At 38.9% G+C, this 21,977-nt stretch overlaps 1 protein-coding gene and 1 non-coding gene across 2 annotated transcripts; both read right to left on the bottom strand.

Moving 5' to 3' along the window:
- Positions 1-735: 735 nt before the first annotated feature.
- On the bottom strand, positions 736-2,468 carry LOC112087739 (uncharacterized protein At3g60930, chloroplastic-like). Its single transcript, XM_024157610.1, has 4 exons — positions 2,441-2,468; positions 1,662-2,152; positions 1,401-1,613; positions 736-1,329 (listed from the first exon to the last, which is right to left on the bottom strand). Exons 1-4 carry the CDS (start codon positions 2,466-2,468, stop codon positions 736-738), a joined length of 1,326 nt encoding a protein of 441 aa, XP_024013378.1.
- Positions 2,469-11,113: 8,645 nt separating this feature from the next.
- Positions 11,114-11,221, bottom strand: LOC112087925. The gene has a single exon (XR_002900330.1). It is a non-coding gene; the product is annotated as a small nucleolar RNA R71 (small nucleolar RNA).
- Positions 11,222-21,977: the final 10,756 nt, after the last annotated feature.

Genomic DNA, 21,977 nt, shown 5'->3' with positions numbered 1-21,977 from the left:
ATCGCTTTCTCTAAAACCGAAGTGAACTCTTAGAACTCGACAAAACACACTCATCCTCTTGGAAAACGCCGGTCTACAGTCAAATTCAACGAGACTACCAGATCATCCTTGGTTGACCAAAACAAAACATGCAAAGAGAAAACGCCTCGTCGTTAAACACGGCTCGGCATTGCCAGCAAAAGTTGCCTTGATATTATCATTTAAAACTTTCCAGCGTCACCTAAAAAGGAAAGACACTCCACAAAACTAACTCCCATCTCAGGATTTAGAACCCAAACAAGATCCTTAACAACTCACCTCTTAGCCCGTATTTCTATCGATTTCGAAGAACTCGGCTAAAGAAGTAATCAAAATCATTCTCGACACAACAGTTTTCATCCTTGACAACTTTCTCTAAGCCAACAGTTTTCATAGATATTTTTGCAGATCGTCAAAGATAAGTGCAAGGCTAAGGAAAAGAAAATATATCCATAAGCAAAAATAAGAGTCAAGTGGATAAAGCCATCCAGGCACCGGTTACACCAAAAAGTTCAAAAGCAAATCATCCAAAAGCCTAAGTACAAAAACATACGCGACGAACGGTAAGGGAAAGCAGAGAGTATCAGGTCGCAGACTGCGTCTCGCGCTCAGCAAGGAGGTTCGAGAGGGCCGGTGTCCCCGCGTTCGATCCGGTCGGATCAAGGACACCCAGGTTGGCCGCTGTCACTTCGAGCGGCTCGTTTCCAATGCTGGTGTCTACCGAGTCCGGGATACAGGAGAGAAAACCAGCTCGCCTTGAATCTCGGAGGCAATGCGCTCATACGCCTCATCGTCGGCGTACTCGCTCTCCCAGCTCTTCAGCTTCGCCTCCTCGTCATCGAGCGTTGGGGCGTCCGGCTTCTCCAGGTCGGAAATCATCGCGAGATTGCCTTTGATCTGCCCCAGATCGTTCTCATCATTTTTGGCCTTCTCGAGCTTGGCCAAACCTTCCTCTACTTTGGGGAGGCGCTCCTGAAACTTAGCCGTAAGCTCCCGCCTCGCCTCCTTTTTCGCCCGCTTGACCTTGGTGTCAAACAAGGCGTCCTTGGCTTCGATACGCCTCTTGAGCATCGCCACCTCGGCGCTTTTGGCTCTCCTCGCCTCCTCGAGGCGAATGGTCGAGGCGGAGACCTTGTCAATATTGGCGCGCAGAACAATCTTCTCCTCTTCCAGCCTGGACGCCCTGGCCATCGCCTCGTCCAGCTTCACCTTTGACGCCGCGGTCTCGTTCCAGGCCTCGTCCAAGCGATGTTCGACCTTAGACAGGTCTGCCTCGTACTCAGTTATTAGCTCGTTAATGGCCGCAACAAACTGCAAGGGATAATCCTCATTAAACACTTAGTAAGAATTCACGAAAGTAGAGGAGATCGAATAGAATATACCTTGGTACCGCGCTGCGCCATCGCGCCGTACGACCTCGGCCTCCTCAGCTTCTCCGGAGGAGGAAGACGCGTGGTCGCGTTATTAACACGCGCAAACATCACTGCCGAGGCGTCGGGGTCGTCAACGACCAGTTTGCGCGCAGCAGGATCCCCGGGTGTCGGCTTGCGCTTCTTTTTCGACGGCTCGTCTTTTTGAGCGACGATGCCTTTCCCCTTGTCAGCGGCCGAACGTTTTCAGCTAGGGCCGTGTTTCTGTACAACCAAAGTCGGCGGCCTTGATGGCTTCAGAAGAGTTAGGATTGCAGAGTTTGAAGGAGTTTTACTCCGCGCCGCCGAGTCGTCCTTAGACGCCTCGGGGATAATTTCGCCCGGTTCCAGCTCGGGCGCTGCTACTTTCTCAGCCGCCTCGGCAACGTTTACCTCTGCGACCCGAACCGTGTCGTCACCTTCACGGCTCGGCAGATCGGTCTGAGGAATCGCCTCGGACTCTGTTCTAGCCGCTTCGGCGGCTCGCCTCGTGGCTTCTTCTTCTTCACGCCTCTTCCTATCTCTCAGAGCGATTATCACCATCTTTTCTCGTGTATCTCTTGAGGAGCTGGAAGATGAAGAGCTGACAGGGACTCCGGCAAGAATAGCTCGCGCCTTTTCTTCTCTCTCGAGGGTAAAATTCTTTCTCCAGTTAACCTTCCGAGCCGAAAGGGAGTTTCGAACGATAAAAAGGTCGTCGGGAATCGGGGGAAGAACGTTCCAAACTGCAAAACAACGCAAAAAAAAAAGAGATTCAGCAAAGGAAGTTGGTCCCCAGGTGGTCTTGGTTCTTCGAACGTAATCCTCGCCGACCGATGCCTCGTTCACCAAGACGTAGAAGAAACGTTCAGTCCAAAATTGATCTTTGCTTGGAAAACTGCCTATAATCCGGCGATTGGACTTGTTGGAAATATAAAACATATCTCCCTTCGGAGCTTTCCTGATTTCCAGCAAGTTCAGCAGGTGATTCAGCTCGATATCGAGCCCGCACTCAAAGCTTCGAACTAAAATACCGATCATATGCCGCAGTCCCCTCGGCATGATCTGCCCGATCGAGATCCCATGTTTCCAGAGGTATTCAAGGATAATTTCAGGGATCGGGAACCAGAGAAAACAGAGCTCGAAGAACACCTCGTATAGAGTGAAGTGATTCTCGGGAGGCTTGTCGGCTCAGTCGTTCTTCTCTGGAACGATAAACTCCACCACCTCGGATATCCCGAAGCGACGCCTCAACGCCTCGAGTGAGTCAGAGGAGGAGAGCGTAGAACTGGGCGGGTCAGGTTTTTGTCTTTTTACTCGCTGTTCCCGCCTAGATGAAGAAGCGCCTCGGGACGCCATGAGACGTTCTAATTCACGCTTCGCCTCGAGTAAATCAAAGGGAAATGCCTCCTCCTCGGCTTTGACTGCGGCACGGTTAATATCTTTGTCAGGAGTAGGAACCTGGGGACGGCTCGTCGAAACCGACGGCTCGTCATCCGGAGAGCCGACGTCTGGCGGATTTGTATGATTCGACGCCTTGTCACTCCCAGGTGAACGATTGGAAGGGCTCGGCAAGGCAGACGCCTCAGAAGATTCTGTTGTACCTCTCGCCTCGGCATCTACGCGGCTCGGCTCATAATGAAAAAGCGAATCCAGCGAATCGTCAGAGCGGCTCGACATAATTTACAACTTATACAAGAATTACAGCACGACGCGGCGAACCTCCGCCGGAAAAAGATTTGGAACGGCGGAGACCTCGGAACCCTAGCCGGAAAATAAATAAACTAGAGAGAGAAAGAAGAGAGAAGGGAGAGCTACCTTTTAGTGAAAACGAGTAAGTCTGAAGATAATGAGGAAGAATGAAGGAGCTCACCCATTTATAGGAAAACCGAAGCGCGTGAGTTCCGTGTGAACCTCGGAAACCGTCTCACGGCGCGTGGGATCCGCAGCGTATTAACTAATTCGAACTGTGTCGGTTACACGCGCCAATAAATCAGGAACTTTCTTTCGGAGACCAACGGTTGGGATACCTGAGTTTTCAGCCAATATCTCGCCACGGTAAACGCCTCGTCGTTAGCGAAACGGCTCGGCAATAACTTTCTCTCGAAACGCCTCGTCGTTTAAGAAACGGCTCGGCATTAACTTTCTCTTGAAACGCCTCGTCGTTAACGATTCGGCTCGGCACAACCTTCTCAAAACGCCTTGCCGTTTATTCGGCTCGGCATAGTCTTCACAGAACGCCTCGTCATTAAATTCGAATCACGGCTCGGCAATACTAAACAGAATCGCCTCGTCCTCAGCACCTTCTTAAAACGCCTCGGCATCCTCAGCACCTTCTTGAAACGCCTCGGCATCCTCGGTACCTTTTGGGAACGCCTCGGCATCCTCGGCACTCTTTGGGGACGCCTCGGCATCTTTATTTCCAAAACACCTCACCTGGGCTTATGCCGCAACAGCTTGACTCGATGGTTTATCCTACGGTCAGGAGTAATGGACCTCGTCACTCTCGCCTCCGAAACTGACGAGCTGGGGGGCTAACTGTTGGGGTCGGTTTCCACCCCAAGCGGATAAAACCATCTCAAAATGACTAAGTATGGAAGAAAGACAAATTGGCCGAGCCGTCCACAAAACATGGGCCGAGCTGCCCTACGAAGTTAGTGGGCCGAGCTGTGCTCACCAAGACAAGTGGGGGGAGCCGTGGAGACAGATCAGCGGGGAGAGCCGTAAGAAGGACACAGAGTGGGCCGAGCCGCACTTCAACATAGTTGGGCCGAGCCGCGCCTCGGTAAGCTAGACCAAGACGCGCTTCAATACGCTTGGGCCGAGCCGCGCCTCGGCGAGGTGGACCAAGTCACATCTCAACTCGAGTGGCGAATGGGCTGAGCCGTGGAGAAGGTTAAATGGGCCGAGCTGTGAGAAGAACAGTGAGCGGGCTTAGCAGTGCAAGAAGAGGCATGGGCCAAATCGTTTCCCTAGGTGTTAGGCCGAGCCGGTTTTCCAAGATGGCCCGAACCAAGGCTTTGGAAGTCAAAAGCCCACAGAAGTCCTAGGAGAAGTATTATGACGGTGGCCGCACGAAGCGATAAGAAAATATGCCTAAAATCTCTCCCGAGATTCTCGGAGAGGCGGTTTAAGAAGTTAGTATAAATAAGAAGATTCCTACGATTCATTATGTAACTTTTGCAACCCTAAGCAATAAGAGCAAAATACTTTCTCAGCAACAAAAACTTTCCTTCGATCTTACTGTTCTTGCGATCAACCCTAGAAGTTTCCGATCCCTTAAGTTTTCCTTAACAAATTTTTGGTTGTGCGAGTTTTGGTTCACACACCGTATATTAATCTTGGTTTAAAGTTTTTGTAGAATAGACAATCTCTTTGTGGATCGATACTCATTAGTTTGAGAATATCGAGTAAAATGGTGGGACAAAACAGTTGATCTGTTACCAACCTTGAAAAATGGATACAACCCATTACCAAATTAAGCAATTTGTTGCAATAAGATCCCGAGCACTACCACCTGGTCAAAAAAAACTCATCAACTCCACCTCTAAAAAACCAAACAGTCCACCGGAGTCAACAACTTTATCCTTAGGATCCAAGAAAAGCAAAGGAAAAGAGAAAATCGAGAAAATAATAGAAGAGATCGCTATGCAAATATCTTCCTCCGATGATGAAGACGATATTACATAAGACACTACACAAAACGAAGACCCATGCGGCAGTTTACTATCCCACAACCCCCTTTAATATGTAAACATCTATTGTAAAATATAAAATGTAAAATGTGAAGAAAAAAAAACCAAAAAGGAAGAAAACAAAGAAACGAGTCTCAAAAGTCTGCAGAAATATTCAAAGAAGAAACAAAATCAACAATCAAGTTGGTAGAAGAATCATAGAAAAGAAGAAGAAAACAAGATTATTAATCAAGACAACATCATCAGCCAAGAAGAAAGAAGACAACATCGATAATCCAGAAAGAGATAGCATCTTCAATCACAGCAACATCAAGGCAGAGATAAGTCTGATCAAAAGAACCCTCAAGACAAAAAATATCAAGATTACTCAGCATTCTCAAACACAATATCAAGATACATATATCATCATTTAGTTTACGAAAGTTTTAGCAACTTCTTTGTATAAGTAAGAGAGAAATCTTGGAGAAGAGTGCATAGTGATTTTTTGGTGAGACATGACTTACAAATTCTCTGTACATTTCTATACTCTCTAAAGTTTTCATCATTGTATTTTTTAATCTTTGTATTTCCCTTCTTGTATACAAATCAAGTTTAATAAGTAAGTTTTAATCATAATTCTTTTTTTTAATCAAACTTTAAAAATTTCTTATAAAATTATATCTAAGTTCTTGTATAAGTTTATAAGAGTGTGTTACCATTTGACACACTTTTTGTGTATTAATGTCCTTCATAGACATGTTTGTCTATTAATGTCCATCATAGACACTTTTGATACTTTATACAAAAGAAAATCCCCAAAAAAACTTCTCTCATCAACACATAATTACATACCTTTATTTTCTCTTTATTTGTGATTACATTAATATCACACACCCTATATGTTTTGTTTTCCTTATTTATTTCTTATTACAAAAACAATCGAACAATTATTTCTACAATATGAATTATATTTCTTTTTTCTTAATACATTGATACCCATTTTATAATTTTTTATTTAAAAAGAATTTATCGTTTATGGATAGAACACATGCGTATCCATATAGTTGTGTACATATGAACACAAATATATAGATATGTATGCATATCCACGTGCATATAGCATATGTGGATATAACTATATATATAGATACACATGAAAATTTACATACGTACGTATCCATATAGTTGTGTACACATGAACACTATTATATAAATATGTATGCTTATCTACGTGCTTATGACATACGTGGATATAACTATATGGATACACATGTATATTTACGTATTTATGGTACATATATACGTAACTATATAGATATGTATGTATCTGTTGTGAATTAGTTTATACATCTGGAATTTTTTTTTTTTTAAAAAAAGTTTTATCTGAGAAAAATCGATGAGATAAAAAAATATATACCAATGAAAAATGAATTTAAAGATAAAGTGGAAAAGAATAGAGAGAAAAAAGGTAAAGAGTACTTAGAAATTGAATAGACGAGGGTAATAGTAAAAAATAATTACTAAAATAAGGAGAAGTAAAAAATAAGTGTGCCAAAACACTTTGGTGTCTATTCAATTTGGAGAATTTCCCCGGCAGATACCTTGCTCCATGCAAAAGTGGAAGCAGAAAGTTGGAGAATCGCGAACCAACCCGAAGACGGTGATGTCACAGAAGGTGGAACGATTGTCCCCCCTCCTCCTCCGATATCTCTTCCCTAGGACCAGCGTTTTCTGATATGTTGGATTGATGCTTCTTGGATCAATCACGGACCGGTTAGTGGCCTCGGATGGAACTTCGAGGATAGCAGGGAAAATGAGATTTTCGGACACCGGGGATGCCACAGAAGCCTCTCAGTCCTTCATGCCGAGATGGACAGCCTCCTATGGGCTATGTCATGCTTGAGAGAGATACATATTATTTCGGTTTATTTCCAGACTGATTGTTAGGACCTTGTGAACATGAATGAATCTCCTGAAGATTGGCCTTCCTTTATGACAGAGCTGAAATCTTTCCATATCTTTGAAGAGAATTTCTCGAAATTCACTTTGACTTATATCCTCAGAAGTCTAAATGTCTGAGCGGATAGTTGATAACCGTATTTTGACAACTTTTATGGATCATAATCATGTCTTATGCAGGTGTTTTAACTTTGTTTTCACTGGTTTTTAAAGTGTTTTCACTGTTTTAGAGTTTCAAAAGACTTTTCAGGAAACTTGGGCAAAAGATATGCAATTTAGAACAAATGAGCAATTATGGATAAATGGAGACCATCAGAAGTATGACAAGCGATGAAACTTTCTCACTGTCTGATCACCCCCAAAATTTGAGACAACACAGAAGATTCAACCAGCTTTCTAATGCACTTGGTTTGGAGACAATCCAACGGTTAGATCTTCAGGTACTCCTGACGCAAGAATGACAGAAATTGCAGTCCGGAAGAGAGCCACGAGCCGGGACCGCGGCCAACACCTATTTTCCCACAGGTAGAAGCGCCTCGACCACGGACATTAGTTGTTTACTTCCCAGCCGACCTAATTAAAGCCCAAATCAATTCCTTTTGTTATTTTTGAAGCCCTAAGTGTCCAGGACAACTCCAGAAACTATAAATACCCCGTTTAGGTCATTCTAAAGGGTGTGTTCGTTTTTGTGCCTCAATTTTAGAAGAACCCTAGAGAAACTGTTGATCCTGAAGAAGGAGCCGCCGCTGGAGAGCATCATCGCGCCTCCAGCTGCAACTCTGTTCTTCGTTTTTCTTCCCTTTTTTCTTTAATTTCCTGCAACTTTCAATACTCTGTGATGATTGTTTAAAATATGTTTGAGTAGTTACCCAGTTGGGTTTAAAGGGATTTTTTAAAGGGAATTTCATGTGTCTTGCTTATGAATCGATAGATTTAGGATTAATAATCTTCTAGATGTTCTTCGTTTGCCTTTAATCTTACTGCGTGATTCTTTGCTGGCCACTTAGAAGCCGATCTGATATGATATGTTGTGAAAGCTTTCATTGATTGTTTGATATAGGGTGAAACGAGCAATTCTTCTATAGGAGTGAAAACCTACCTATAGTTGAGTTGTGAATGTTCATGAGTCTTGTTCTGTTATTGCATCTTCTCCCTTCCATGATCAGAGTGGAAATCTACTGATCAGGGTTGTGAGGGATAGTTGTTTAGTGCTGCGAAAGTAGGCTATTCATACTTCCGTGCCTCGAGTTCTAGAACATACGTAGTTGATTACTTTTATCACTTGTTTAAAATCGACATAGCCTAGTCCATGAATCCCTGCGAAACCCCTTGAGCCCCAACGTTTGTTTTTCATTGCTTACAACTTTCGATTTTATTTCTTTTCATTCGCTTATTACCTGCTTCCATTCGCTTCTTTAATCGCTTCTTACTTGCTTTTGTTTGCTCTTGTTTTTAATTGCTTTTAGTTGTTTAGCTTTCTAGTTTAGATTTAGTGACAACCAAAACCCAAAACCAAAACCCAAATTGTTTAGTTCTAATCTGATTTAAGCATTGCCGTGAATTCGTACTGAAACAACTAAGTCTTTCTGGATTGATACCCTAAATACTACAGTGCACATCTGTGCACTTGCAGACATTTAGGGGTTATAAATTTAAAACCTGAAGCTTAGTAGAACGAACCAATACCCCATTTACAATCACATCAATAGTCTTGCAAAGGGAGCTAGAGCAAAATAAGTTATTTTTTTCCCAAATAAAAAAAATATTGTTTAGTTCATGCGATTTTAAAATTCTTTTCTGGCTTGATCTGATTTTGTTTGAGGGCAAACAAAAAGGTAAGTCTGGGAGAGTTGATAACACCGTATTTTGACCACTTTTATGGATCACAATTATGTCTTATGCAGGTGTTTTAACTCTGTTTTCACTGGTTTTTAAAGTGTTTTCATTATTTTATAGTTTCAAAAGATTTTTCAGGAAACTTGGGCAAAAGATATGCAATTTGTTTTGGATAAATGCAAACCGTCAGAAGTATGACAAACGATGAAGACCTTCTCACCGTCTGATCACCCCCAAAATTTGAGACAACATAGAGGATCCAACCAGCTTTCTAATGCATTTGGTTTGGAGACAATCCAACGGTTAGATCTTCAGACACTCCCGATGCAAGAACAGAAAATGCAGTCTCGGAAGAGAGCCACGAGCCGGGACCACGGCCAACACCTATTTTCCCGCGGGTAGAAGCTCCGCGACCGCGGACATTAGTCGTTCACTTTCCAGCCGACCTAATTAAAGCCCAAATCAATTCCTTTCCTTATTTTTGAAGTCCTAAGTGTCCATGACAACTTCAGAAGCTATAAATACCCCCTTTAGGTCATTCTAAAGGGTGTGTTCGTTTTTGTGCCTCAATTTTAAAAGAACCCTAGAGAAGCCGATGATCCCGAAGAAGGTGCCGCCGCTGGAGAGCATCATCGTGCCTCCACCTGCAACTCTGTTCTTCGTTTTTCTTCACTATTTTCTTTAATTTCCTGTAACTTTTAATACTCTGTGATGGTTGTTTACAATATGTTTGAGTAGTTATCCAGTTGGGTTTAAAGGGAATTTTCAAAGGAAATTTCATGTGTCTTTGCTTATGAATCGATAGATTTAAGATTAATAATCTTCTAGATGTTCTTCGTTTGCCTTTAATCTTACTGCGTGATTCTTTGCTGGCCACTTAGAAGCCGATCTGATATGATATGTTGTGAAAGCTTTCATTGATTGTTTGATATAGGGTGAAACGAGCAATTCTTCTATAGGAGTGAAAACCTACCTATAGTTGAGTTGTGAATGTTCATGAGTCTTGTTCTGCTATTGCATCTTCTCCCTTCCATGATCAGAGTTGAAACCTACTGATCAGGGTTATGAGGGATAGTTGTTTAGTGCTGCAAAAGTAGGCTATTCATACTTCCGTGCCTCGAGTTCTAGAACATACGTAGTTGATTACTTTTATCACTTGTTTAAAATCGACATAGCCTAGTCCATGAATCCCTGCGAAACCCCTTGAGCCCCAACGTTTGTTTTTCATTGCTTACAACTTTCGATTTTATTTGCTTTTCATTCGCTTATTACCTGCTTCCATTCGCTTCTTTAATCGCTTTTTACTTGCTTTTGTTTGCTCTTGTTTTTAATTGCTTTTGTTTGCTCTTGTTTTTAATTGCTTTTAGTTGTTTAGCTTTCTAGTTTAGATTTAGTGACAACCAAAACCCAAAACCAAAACCCAAATTGTTTAGTTCTAATCTGATTTAATCATTGCCGTGAATTCGTACTGAAACAACTAAGTCTTTGTGGATCGATACCCTAAGTACTACAGCGCACATTTGTGCACTTGCAGACAATTAGGGGTTATAAATTTAAAACCTGAAGCTTAGTAAAACGAACCAATACCCCATTTACAATCGCAATCAAGTTTTTGGCCCCGTTGCCGGGTACTTTGATTTGTTTCGTTGCGAATCCCAGATTAAATCCATTAGAACACTTGTTTATTTTAGTTTTTCTTTTGAATTTTTCAGGTTTCTCTACAATGAAAGACCGGGAACATGTTCCCGGGATTCTTGGTGATCCACCATATCGTTTTGATGGTGATCCGATCGATGATGATGACCTGACCGACGATGAGTTTGAAGAATCGATCTATGATGACAATGTGCTAATCGGATCGGCAAAACATGAAGATGATGATGAACTAATTGGAAGTTTTGATTCACTCGAGAAGTTTTTGGGAGATCAAAGAGCTATTCAATCAGCCTTACCAGAGGATGGAAAAACCGAAATTAAGGTACCCTATATCCATTTAGTTCAACAAAATCAATTTTATGGTTATTCATTTGAACACCCGATAGACCATATCGAGACGTTCGAAGAATTATGTGCAACCATTACAGCAAATGGGGGTTACCACAAGTGTAGTCTTTTCCCATTCTCTTTGAGAGACAATGCCAGCAAATGGCTAAAATCTTTAGAACCTGCTTCACTAAAAACGTGGAAAGCGTGTAGAAAGGCTGTCCTAAATCGTTTTTACACTAGAAATCGTTCAAATCTCTTAAGGAACAAGATAAGTACTTTTAAACAAAAAGAAGATGAAGATCTTTTAGATACTTGGGAAAGATTTAGGGAATACCAAAGAGATTGTCCACATCACGGATATACCAACGAATACCTAATGGGTATCTTCTATCGAGGTATTACTCTAGAGTTACGACACTCTTTCGACACAGAAAGTAATGGAGACTTCTCAACTAGATCTGTAGAAAATGCTCGTGTTTTCATCAACAATTTCGCAAACAGCATCCGTAATAAAGCAACCTTTGGCAATTCTGCGCTTCCTGAGAAGGAATTATTGAGGAAGTCTATGAAGATCTAGTTCTCGACGACCCCTTAAGTGTCACGCTTTCACCCGCAAAAGACGAACGCAATTTCCTTGAAGAAATTTCGAGTGAATGCGCGCGTATACTTGATAAGTCTGAAACTTATAGGAAACCTCTGAACTATCTAGATCTTAAAGACCAACCAAATATTCATACACCTCCAAAAGACACTGCCGCAGCAATCAATGATCCTTGGAGCGAGCTAAAAGCCCCTAAAGTCGAGCTTAAACCTCTTCCCGTCGGACTTAAGTACGCTTTCCTTAGACCAAATTCTACTTATCCTGTCATTATGAACTCTGGTTTGACAGAAGAAGAAACCACAATGCTGTTGTCTGAGCTGAGAAAGCATAGAAAAGCCTTAGGATATTCACTTGATGACAGACCTGGAACCTCTCCAGATCTTTGTATGCATAAGATTTATCTAGAGAATAATGCTAAAAACTCAATCGAAATTCAAAGGAGACTGAACCCTAATCTCATGGATATTGTCAAGAAGGAGATTATGAAGCTTTTAGAAGGTGGAGTAATCTTTCCTATCTCAGACAGCACTTGGGTTAGCCCAGTTCATGTTGTCCTGAAGAAAGGAGGAGTCACTGTCATTAAAAACGATAAAGATGAAATGATCGCTACAAGAACAGTCACTGGACATCGCATGTGCATCGATTACCGGAAACTGAACGCAGCAACTAGGAAAGATCATTTTCCACTTCCCTTCATAGATCAAATGCTAGAAAGGTTAGCTAATCACGCCTACTATTGCTTCCTTGATAGATACTCCGGATTTTTCCAAATTCCTATTCGCCCGGAGGATCAAGAAAAAACGACATTTACCTGTCCATATGGCACGTTCGCTTACCGACGTATGCCTTTTGGATTGTGTAATGCACATGTTACCTTCCAGCGGTGTATGATGTCGATCTTTACATACTTTATTGAAGATTTCATGGAAGTATTCATGGGCGATTTCTCGGTCTATGGATCTTCTTTTGAAAAATTTCTAGCCAACCTTGGTAAAGTTCTGCAAAGATGTGAAGATAAGCACTTAGTATTAAATTGGGAAAATGTCACTTCATGGTACGAGACGGAATCGTGCTTGGGCACAAAATCTCGAGAAAAAGAATTGAAGTTGACAAAGCAAAAATCAAAGTCATGACAAGCCTACAACCACCCACAAACGTAAAAGGCATCCGTAGTTTCTTAGGACACGCAATATTCTATAGGCGCTTCAGAAAAGATTTTTCTCAAATAGCTAGACCTCTTACGCGTTTGCTTTTCAAAAAAACGAACTTCGAGTTCGATGATGAGTGGTTAGCCGCGTTTCAGAAAATCAAAAAAGCCTTTGTCTCCGCTCCAGTCGTGCAAGCACCTGATTGGAAACTCCCATTCGACATCATGTGCGATGCAAATGACTACGCAGTCAGAGCAGTTCTTGGCCAACAAAAAGATAAGAAACTGCACGTAATCTACTACGCAAGCAAAACTTTAGACAAAGCTCAATGAAATTTTGCAAAAACCGAGAAAGAACTTATAGCTGTAGTATTTGTATTTGAGAAATTCCGTTCTTATCTCGTAGGATCTAAGGTCATAGTTTATACTGATCATGCTGCAATCAAGTATTTAATGTCTAAGAAAGACGCTAAACTGAGGTTGATAAGATGGATCCTCCTACTACAAGAATTCGACATCGAAATTCATGATCGAAAAGGAGCAGATAATGGAGTTGCAGACCATCTTTCATGAATTCGAGTTGAAGAAATATTGCCTTTAAATGATAGTTTGCCAGAAGAAAACATCTATGCAATGGACACAGTTCCCACCAATGCAGCCCCACCACGTCAACTCATGCGACGATCAGATGCTTTCAACACCCCATGGTTTAGGCATATAGCGAATTACCTAGCAGCTGACCTAGAACCACCATAATTCTTTGGGTATAGGAAGAAAAAGTTTCTGAAAGACGTAAGACATTATTTATGGGATGAACCCTATCTCTATAAGAGATGTGCTGATGGGTTATTCCGAAGATGCGTGGCTGAAAAAGAAATGGAAAGAATTTTATTCGGATGCCATAGCTCGTCTTACGCAGGACATTTTGGAACTTTTAAAACCGCTTCAAAGATCTTACAAACAGGTTTCTGTTGGCCTACTTTGTTCAAAGATACTCAAGCTTATATATTGCGATGCGATAAATGCCAAAGCATGGTTAACATAAGCAAAAGGAATGAGATGCCTCAAAATTTTATTCTCGAAGTCGAAATTTTCGATGTCTGGGGAATAGATTTTATGGGACCATTTCCGACTTCTTTCGGAAACCAATACATCTTAGTAGCAGTAGACTACGTCTCTAAGTGGGTTGAAGCAGTCGCTAGCCCCACCAACGATGCAAAGGTCGTCATAAAGCTGTTTAAATCAGTTATATTCCCGCGTTTTGGAGTTCCCAGAATTGTGATAAGCGACAGAGGATCACATTTCATCAACAGAGTTTTCGAGAATCTTCTTAGAAAGAATGAAGTTACACATAAAAATGCTTCTCCATACCATCCCCAAACCAGTGGTCAAGTAGAAAACTTAAACAGAGAAATCAAGTCGATTTTGCAGAAAACAACTGCAGTTCATCGCAAGGATTGGTCTACAAAGCTTGACGACGCATTATGGGCATACCGAACAGCATTTAAGATGCCATTAGGAACAACACCATTCAATCTAGTTTACGAAAAGCATGTCACCTTCCAGTAGAACTTGAGAATAAAGCGCAATGGGCTATCAAGGAGATGAACATGAACCTGAAAACAGCTTGAGAAAGAAGACTACTTCAACTTCACGAGTTAGAAGAAATCCGACACAATGCTTACGAAAACTCGAAGATCTACAAGGAGAAGACTAAAGCATATCATGATAAGAATATTATTCATAGAACTTTTGCTCCTAACGATAAAGTTCTTCTTTTCAATTCTCGTCTTAAGCTTTTTCCAGGAAAATTACGTTCAAGATGGTCAGGACCCTTCACGATAAAGGAAGTCAAACCATACGGAGCCATTGTCCTATGGGACAAAACCAGAAACTCTTATACAGTGAATGGACAGCGTGTAAAGCCATATCTGGCTGAAGAAAGAGAAGACGAGAGAGAAGTGATGTTTTTGATTGATTCATCATCGGCAAATGATGAGATCAAGAAGTGTCACGACCCTGGTTCAGTCTAATCGAGCAGCAATGTCAAGCTAATGACTTGAAACAAGCGCTTAGTGGGAGGCAATCCACTTGGTATTTTATTTATTTCCCTTTGACCTTTATTTTCTATTTCCATTGCTTCGTTTTTGTTTCATTTAATTTCAGGTTTTTAATAAGGAAGAACAAACACAAAAGACGAGCAGCACTAGTACTCTTAAACATTTCAATTTTTCTATTTTCTTTACCATTTTTTCCAAGATTTATCACAATGGGGGCAGTGTGAAATAAGTCTGGGGGAGGATGTTCATCCATTACTAATGAAATTTGATTTGTTTTGAGTTTTTTTGGACACATAAAATTTTTCAAAATTTTTTTTCAAAAGGTTTTACATAAAATTTTTCCCAGCAACTTTTTCATAAAAGTTTTCACTAAGCAGTAGTGATAACACTGTATTTTGACCACTTTTATGGATCATTTTGAAATACTTTTTCTATGGTTTTAATTTCTTTCAAGTAATTTTATTACGTTTTTCTAGTATTTGTAGTTCCAAGACTCTTTTGAGGTAACTTAGGGAAAAACTTAACAAAATGGATAGAAAACCAGATTTCAGCTCAGAGTCAAACCATCAGAAGTTCACCCCTGATTGAAGGCCTTCTCACCATCTGATCCAACTAAAATTTGGAGACCTTAAAGATGGAAGTATCAGCTTTCCAGCACACTTTACAGCTTGGCAATCCAACGGTTCAATCAAAAGATACGCGAAGAGCAAGATTTCCCGTAAACCAGCCGGCAAACGTTTCCACCTGCGGCCAACAAGCAATTTCCCGCGGTCAGAAGCACCGCGACCGCGGCCAGCCATCCATTCCCTGCGGTCACAGCCATCCCGACCGCGGCCAGCCAACTCCGAGTCCAAAGGCCCATTTCTGAAGCCCACAATGATTCCCTCATTTGGAGAAACCCTTAGTGACGTCCAGAGATGTCTTCAGCACTATAAATACATGTTTTAGGAATCCTAAAAGATAGAACCAAATCATTACCTCATATTTTTCTTATAGTTTTTACTTTAGCATTTAGGGAGAGAGAGATTTGTCTCTTGAACCCTTGTTCTTTCTTTTTCAATTTCGGTTTCTATTCTACTTATTAATACTATGTTTTTGATTTCGTTCATCATGTCTGAGTTGTTTTATTGTTGGGATTAAGGGATTTTCGATGGGGATTTATATGTTTGATGAGGATTCCATGAGCTTTTGAGCCGAATCTTAGAACTTTTTCTTCTGAATTCGTTTTTACTGCATGAGAGTAGCGTCATGAACTACAATCTGATCCAGATGTTTGGTGACACGAAAGTGTTCATCCGGTGTCAGATCTAGTTTGGGAGAGCAAAACAAACATAGGAGTGGAAACCTACCTATGGGCGATTTGTGAATGCTGACGAGTCTTAAACATAATGCATCTCTTCTTTTCCAGGGCCAGAGTGGAAACCTACTGGTCAGGGTTGAGAGAGATAGTTGTCTATGATCACGACAGTGGCGTATTCATACGTCCGTGACTCCAGTTCAAAAATTTTAAGCTAAGATCTTATCAATTTTACTCTCTAGCAATGTTTTGAATCGTTCGTACCCCTGAGAAAACTTCCCTGAAGCCCAACGCCTTCTTCCTTATAGTTTCACACCGTTTTTATTTTAAGCTTTAGTTCAATATTCTCATTCCTTTTTAGTCGATTTTCATTTAAGCAATTAGAATATCCGTTTTTCTCGTTTTTATTCATTTTCGTTAAGTTTAGTTATTAGGTCATTTTAATTCACGTAGTTTCTTTTTAGATTCGTTTTTACATTTTAAACACACCACCAAAACCCCCACAATACCGTTTGGTTCTAGACTTCCTTACTTTATATTTCTTTCAAAGGCTTTTGCAGGAAAAGATCCTCCTTCCCTGTGGATTCGATCCCTAAGTACTACAATCGATCAGCTGTGCACTTGCGGCTATTGATTTCATTTAGGGTAAAACTTGACAACCCTCAACACCGACAGTACACCACATCAGGTAGCTAGAATACTTGCATTACGAACTCCCACCAGAGGAGCTCTATTCATGGAGATTCTTTCTGACAGGATATACTAGCTCATTTATCTGGACTTAGTTTTGACTTAATTTTCTCATTAAAGCGTTAGATCAGGGAAACGAATCATACATTCAGGACTCCTTTATCCTTTTACCACTCTTTGTTGATCCTGAATGGCTAGTTCATCTTTAGCTAGTTCCCCACCGAACCTAACCTCTTTCAAACCACGTGCATTCTTGTTTTTCATTTCCCTATATGCAGATATATGCAAAAACGTCGGAGAGAAAGAGGATCAACGCGGTTTTCAGTCACTGAAGACGAAGACCTCGATTTCATTGGAATGATTCAACAAAAGGAGAAAACTCAGTTTGTCTTGGAAAAACTTCAAAATCTTGGTACAGTTTCGTTCTTTAAACTCTCTCTCTATAAAAGGTTGTTTCCTCTTTTCAAAAAAAAAATGAAAAAAAAAACTAGAAAGGAAAGGAAATAAAAACCTTAGAAAGTCTAGGAGGATTGAATTTTATCCTTGAGGCAAGCTAGAGTCTGATTATTTGAGTTTTGGAGATTCTATTTTTGATTCCCGGAAAAGATCTAAGTCTGGGGGGAACAGCTGTTTACAACAAGGGAGGAAGATTATGCAACAACATTTGACAAAGGAGAAGTGACTGAAAAATCTGCGGTCATCAACAGGTCCTTCTCTCTCTTGCAGTTTTGCATAATATCTTGCATCCTCTAGTATTCTTCAGGTAATCCGAAACACTTAAACTCCACCACTTAAATAGCCTTAATGCCAAACGCCGTCTACCCTGAATAATGCCTTTGATGAGGATTCACTACTACACTTAATGAATGTAGAGATCTAGTTGACTGGAAGTTAGATCTAAGTATGTATATTTTCGCATGACGGATTAACGGACTAGTTTTGCTTGTATTTTGGTGAGAATTTTCTAGACTATATCCAAATAGATGTTTCACGATAAGTGATGGTTTAGAAGGACGGTCACTGAGATATTGTTTAGTTCATGCGATTTTTAAAATTCTTTTCTGGCTTGATCTGATTTTGTTTGAGGGCAAACAAAAAGGTAAGTCTGGGGGAGTTGATAACACCGTATTTTGACCACTTTTATGGATCACAATTATGTCTTATGCAGGTGTTTTAACTCTGTTTTCACTGGTTTTTAAAGTGTTTTCAATATTTTATAGTTTCAAAAGATTTTTCAGGAAACTTGGGCAAAAGATATGCAATTTGGAACAAATGAGCAATTTTGGATAAATGCAAACCGTCAGAAGTATGACAAACGATGAAGACCTTCTCACCGTCTGATCACCCCCAAAATTTGAGACAACATAGAGGATCCAACCAGCTTTCTAATGCATTTGGTTTGGAGACAATCCAACGGTTAGATCTTCAGACACTCCCGATGCAAGAACAGAAAATGCAGTCTCGGAAGAGAGCCACGAGCCGGGACCACGGCCAACACCTATTTTCCCACGGGTAGAAGCGCCGCGACCGCGGACATTAGTCGTTCACTTTCCAGCCGACCTAATTAAAGCCCAAATCAATTCCTTTCCTTATTTTTGAAGTCCTAAGTGTCCATGACAACTCCAGAAGCTATAAATACCCCCTTTAGGTCATTCTAAAGGGTGTGTTCGTTTTTGTGCCTCAATTTTAGAAGAACCCTAGAGAAGCCGTTGATCCAGAAGAAGGTGCCGCCGCTGGAGAGCATCATCGTGCCTCCACCTGCAACTCTGTTCTTCGTTTTTCTTCACTATTTTCTTTAATTTCCTGTAACTTTCAATACTCTGTGATGGTTGTTTACAATATGTTTGAGTAGTTATCCAGTTGGGTTTAAAGGGATTTTTCAAAGGAAATTTCATGTGTCTTTGCTTATGAATCGATAGATTTAAGATTAATAATCTTCTAGATGTTCTTCGTTTGCCTTTAATCTTACTGCGTGATTCTTTGCTGGCCACTTAGAAGCCGATCTGATATGATATGTTGCGAAAGCTTTCATTGATTGTTTGATATAGGGTGAAACGAGCAATTCTTCTATAGGAGTGAAAACCTACCTATAGTTGAGTTGTGAATGTTCATGAGTCTTGTTCTGCTATTGCATCTTCTCCCTTCCATGATCAGAGTGGAAACCTACTGATCAGGGTTGTGAGAGATAGTTGTTTAGTGCTGCGAAAGTAGGCTATTCATACTTCCGTGCCTCGAGTTCTAGAACATACGTAGTTGATTACTTTTATCACTTGTTTAAAATCGACATAGCCTAGTCCATGAATCCCTGCGAAACCCCTTGAGCCCCAACGTTTGTTTTTCATTGCTTACAACTTTCGATTTTATTTTCTTTTCATTCGCTTATTACCTGCTTCCATTCGCTTATTACCTGCTTCCATTCGCTTCTTTAATCGCTTCTTACTTGCTTTTGTTTGCTCTTGTTTTTAATTCCTTTACTTGTTTAGCTTTCTAGTTTAGATTTAGTGACAACCAAAACCCAAAACCAAAACCCAAATTGTTTAGTTCTAATCTGATTTAAGCATTGCCGTGAATTCGTACTGAAACAACTAAGTCTTTCTGGATTGATACCCTAAATACTACAGCGCACATCTGTGCACTTGCAGACATTTAGGGGTTATAAATTTAAAACCTGAAGCTTAGTAGAACGAACCAATACCCCATTTACAATCACATCAATAGTCTTGCAAAGGGAGCTAGAGCAAAATGAGTTATTTTTTTCCCAAATCAATCATACCTAGCCGGTTGAGGATGATTCTCGGACCATCTCTCTAATTAACCACATGTGATGTAATAGTTGAGTATAGGAAACAAAAAAAAACACTTTGATGTCTATTGTGGTCATAAAAATCTCAAAAAATATCTATAATAATATTTATCTCAATTTAAAATACATGGAATTTACAAAGATAAATGGTATCAGACCCAAAATATTTTCTCAAACCCATTTAGGCGAATGGTATTCCAAAACTAACAGATAACTTGGGTTTAAGCAACAAAGACACAATGGATTTGAAAGACGCTTTTCTGCTGGGATTTTGTATACTAAATTTTCTAATATACATGTGAAATTAAAAAAGAAGATCTTGTTTCAGCTTTATTGATATAAATATACATGATAATTTATTTCTGTAGATTTTATTTCTTTTAATCAAAATTATTTTATTATATTTTAATAGTATAAATTTGTATATTAGTAGAATAAAACTATGAGTTAGTTAAGTACATATCGATATAATATTAAATGTACAAATATATATATGAGTGTTCAAATTAGTTTATTATCTTACATGCTGTTGATAAACTAATATGCATAGGAATGAAATTATAAAAACATAACTCTAATCCGTTTTATCATATTACTGTATAATATATATATCTATTTACTAATTTTCAATAATTAAAATTTTAGGTTGATTTATTATAAGTAAAAAAGCTAGTAACATATTTATTTATTATTTGTGCTATTATAAAAATATTATTTATCTAAATTACTATCTGGTTTTTATTTTTTTTGTAAATATATAATAAAAAATAAGTTTTTGTGATTTTACCTAAATAACTATGCTATATTTAAATAAATCCAAAATAATCAAATTAATATCTATTTTTCGGGATTTTAAATTTAAGTTAAAATGTATGTTTTTTTTAAATATTACATCAAATTGGATAAATATTAAAATAGTTTTCAAACATAATTGTTTAACAAAAAAATAAATGATGTTTGGATGCAGAGTTTAAAAGTACATCCATTTTAATAGTATAGACTAGATTCATCGGCGTGCTTACATGGATAATTTTTTTTATAAATTTAATATCTTAAAATTATATTTTAAACAAAGTTCATTACGTGGACATGAATTTTTAAAAATCTGTTCTAGAACAGGAAATCAATATAAAATGTAATGGAAATTTTTACACATAATTTTTTTTCTAGTCCACCGTTGAATGGAGGTAAGCTTTAATATTTGTTTTCTAATGTTTCATTCTATTTTTTTGACAGAATAAAAGTTTGAAATGTGTTAAAAAAATTATTTTTTGTATAAAATATATTATGTAGTTTGCTAAAATTTTAATGTACAATAAAGTGGTGCCGATTTTTTTATGTGTCTTTATTTTATGTCTTTTATTTTCTATGGGAAATATATTTTTTTGTATGACATGTGAGATTCAAAATTAGTAACTTTAGCTACCCAAAATTTTTGACCTGAATATTCTCAGTTCTATATTTTTATTAAAAATATAATTTTAATACCTGAATATTAATTGAGAATGTTTTTTGTCAACTAATGATAATAGAAAAACTAAAATATTTAATAGAATATGAGATGTTTGTTAACATATATAACTATCCAGATAAATTATAAAAATATCTGGACATAAAATGTGTTTCTCTTTTATTAGTATATATATATATATATATATATATATATATGAAATTACTATATTTTATATTAGTGGAATTAGAATAGCTAATTGTGTAATTATCAATGTTATCTTAAAAAAACTTTGTTATTATGTAAATTTAAATTACTGTAAAACCAATATATATATTTATAAGTAATAAAATGGGGAAGCCTTTTTTTTAATCTGAGCTAAATCAGCTTACTATCTTGCATGTTTTGACAAACTAACTTGCAAAAGACCGCAATTATAAATTCTATGTTAACTTATAGTATACGGTAATTCCATGGATGACACATATGAAATGACTGCATTTTTAATACAAAAAATTATCACACAAAACGACATTGTTAACTTTTGTCTTTCTCCTATTTTACTGTCTTAAACACTGATTATTATTCAATTATCAATTATGAGAACAATTATATCGATAATTTTACAACGGATAATTCTATCACTTTATAAGCATCCACACCAAATGTTTCACCTACGCCATGCTAAAGGTTTCTTATAAAGTTGTCTCTGTTAATTTACATAAATGATAATAAATCGCCTTATCTTGTTATAAAAACAATAAATCGCACTATCCTTGATCAAACATTGGGTCAAAGAGGCCTCCACTGTGGTTGCCATTTATCCTTATAATTTATTTCTCTGCAGCTATTTTTCTCATTCATTTTATTCATCTAACAACCATTATTTCACTCGTTCCTATTCCACTGATCACTATTCCTATTATGCCCCACCATTTTTACCCTAAAACTACGTGTGTCATGTGCTCGGGACACAATCATCATTAGTAAAGAAAACAGAAGGATTTTTAGAGAGCGGACCAATCTCTATTTATTCACACGGACCATAACCTTATCCAACAAGGAATA

Source organism: Eutrema salsugineum, unplaced genomic scaffold (genome assembly GCF_000478725.1).
Source record: "Eutrema salsugineum unplaced genomic scaffold, Eutsalg1_0 scaffold_16, whole genome shotgun sequence".
Taxonomy (NCBI): Eukaryota; Viridiplantae; Streptophyta; class Magnoliopsida; order Brassicales; family Brassicaceae; genus Eutrema; species Eutrema salsugineum.
This window is presented reverse-complemented; position numbering and strand designations above follow the sequence as displayed.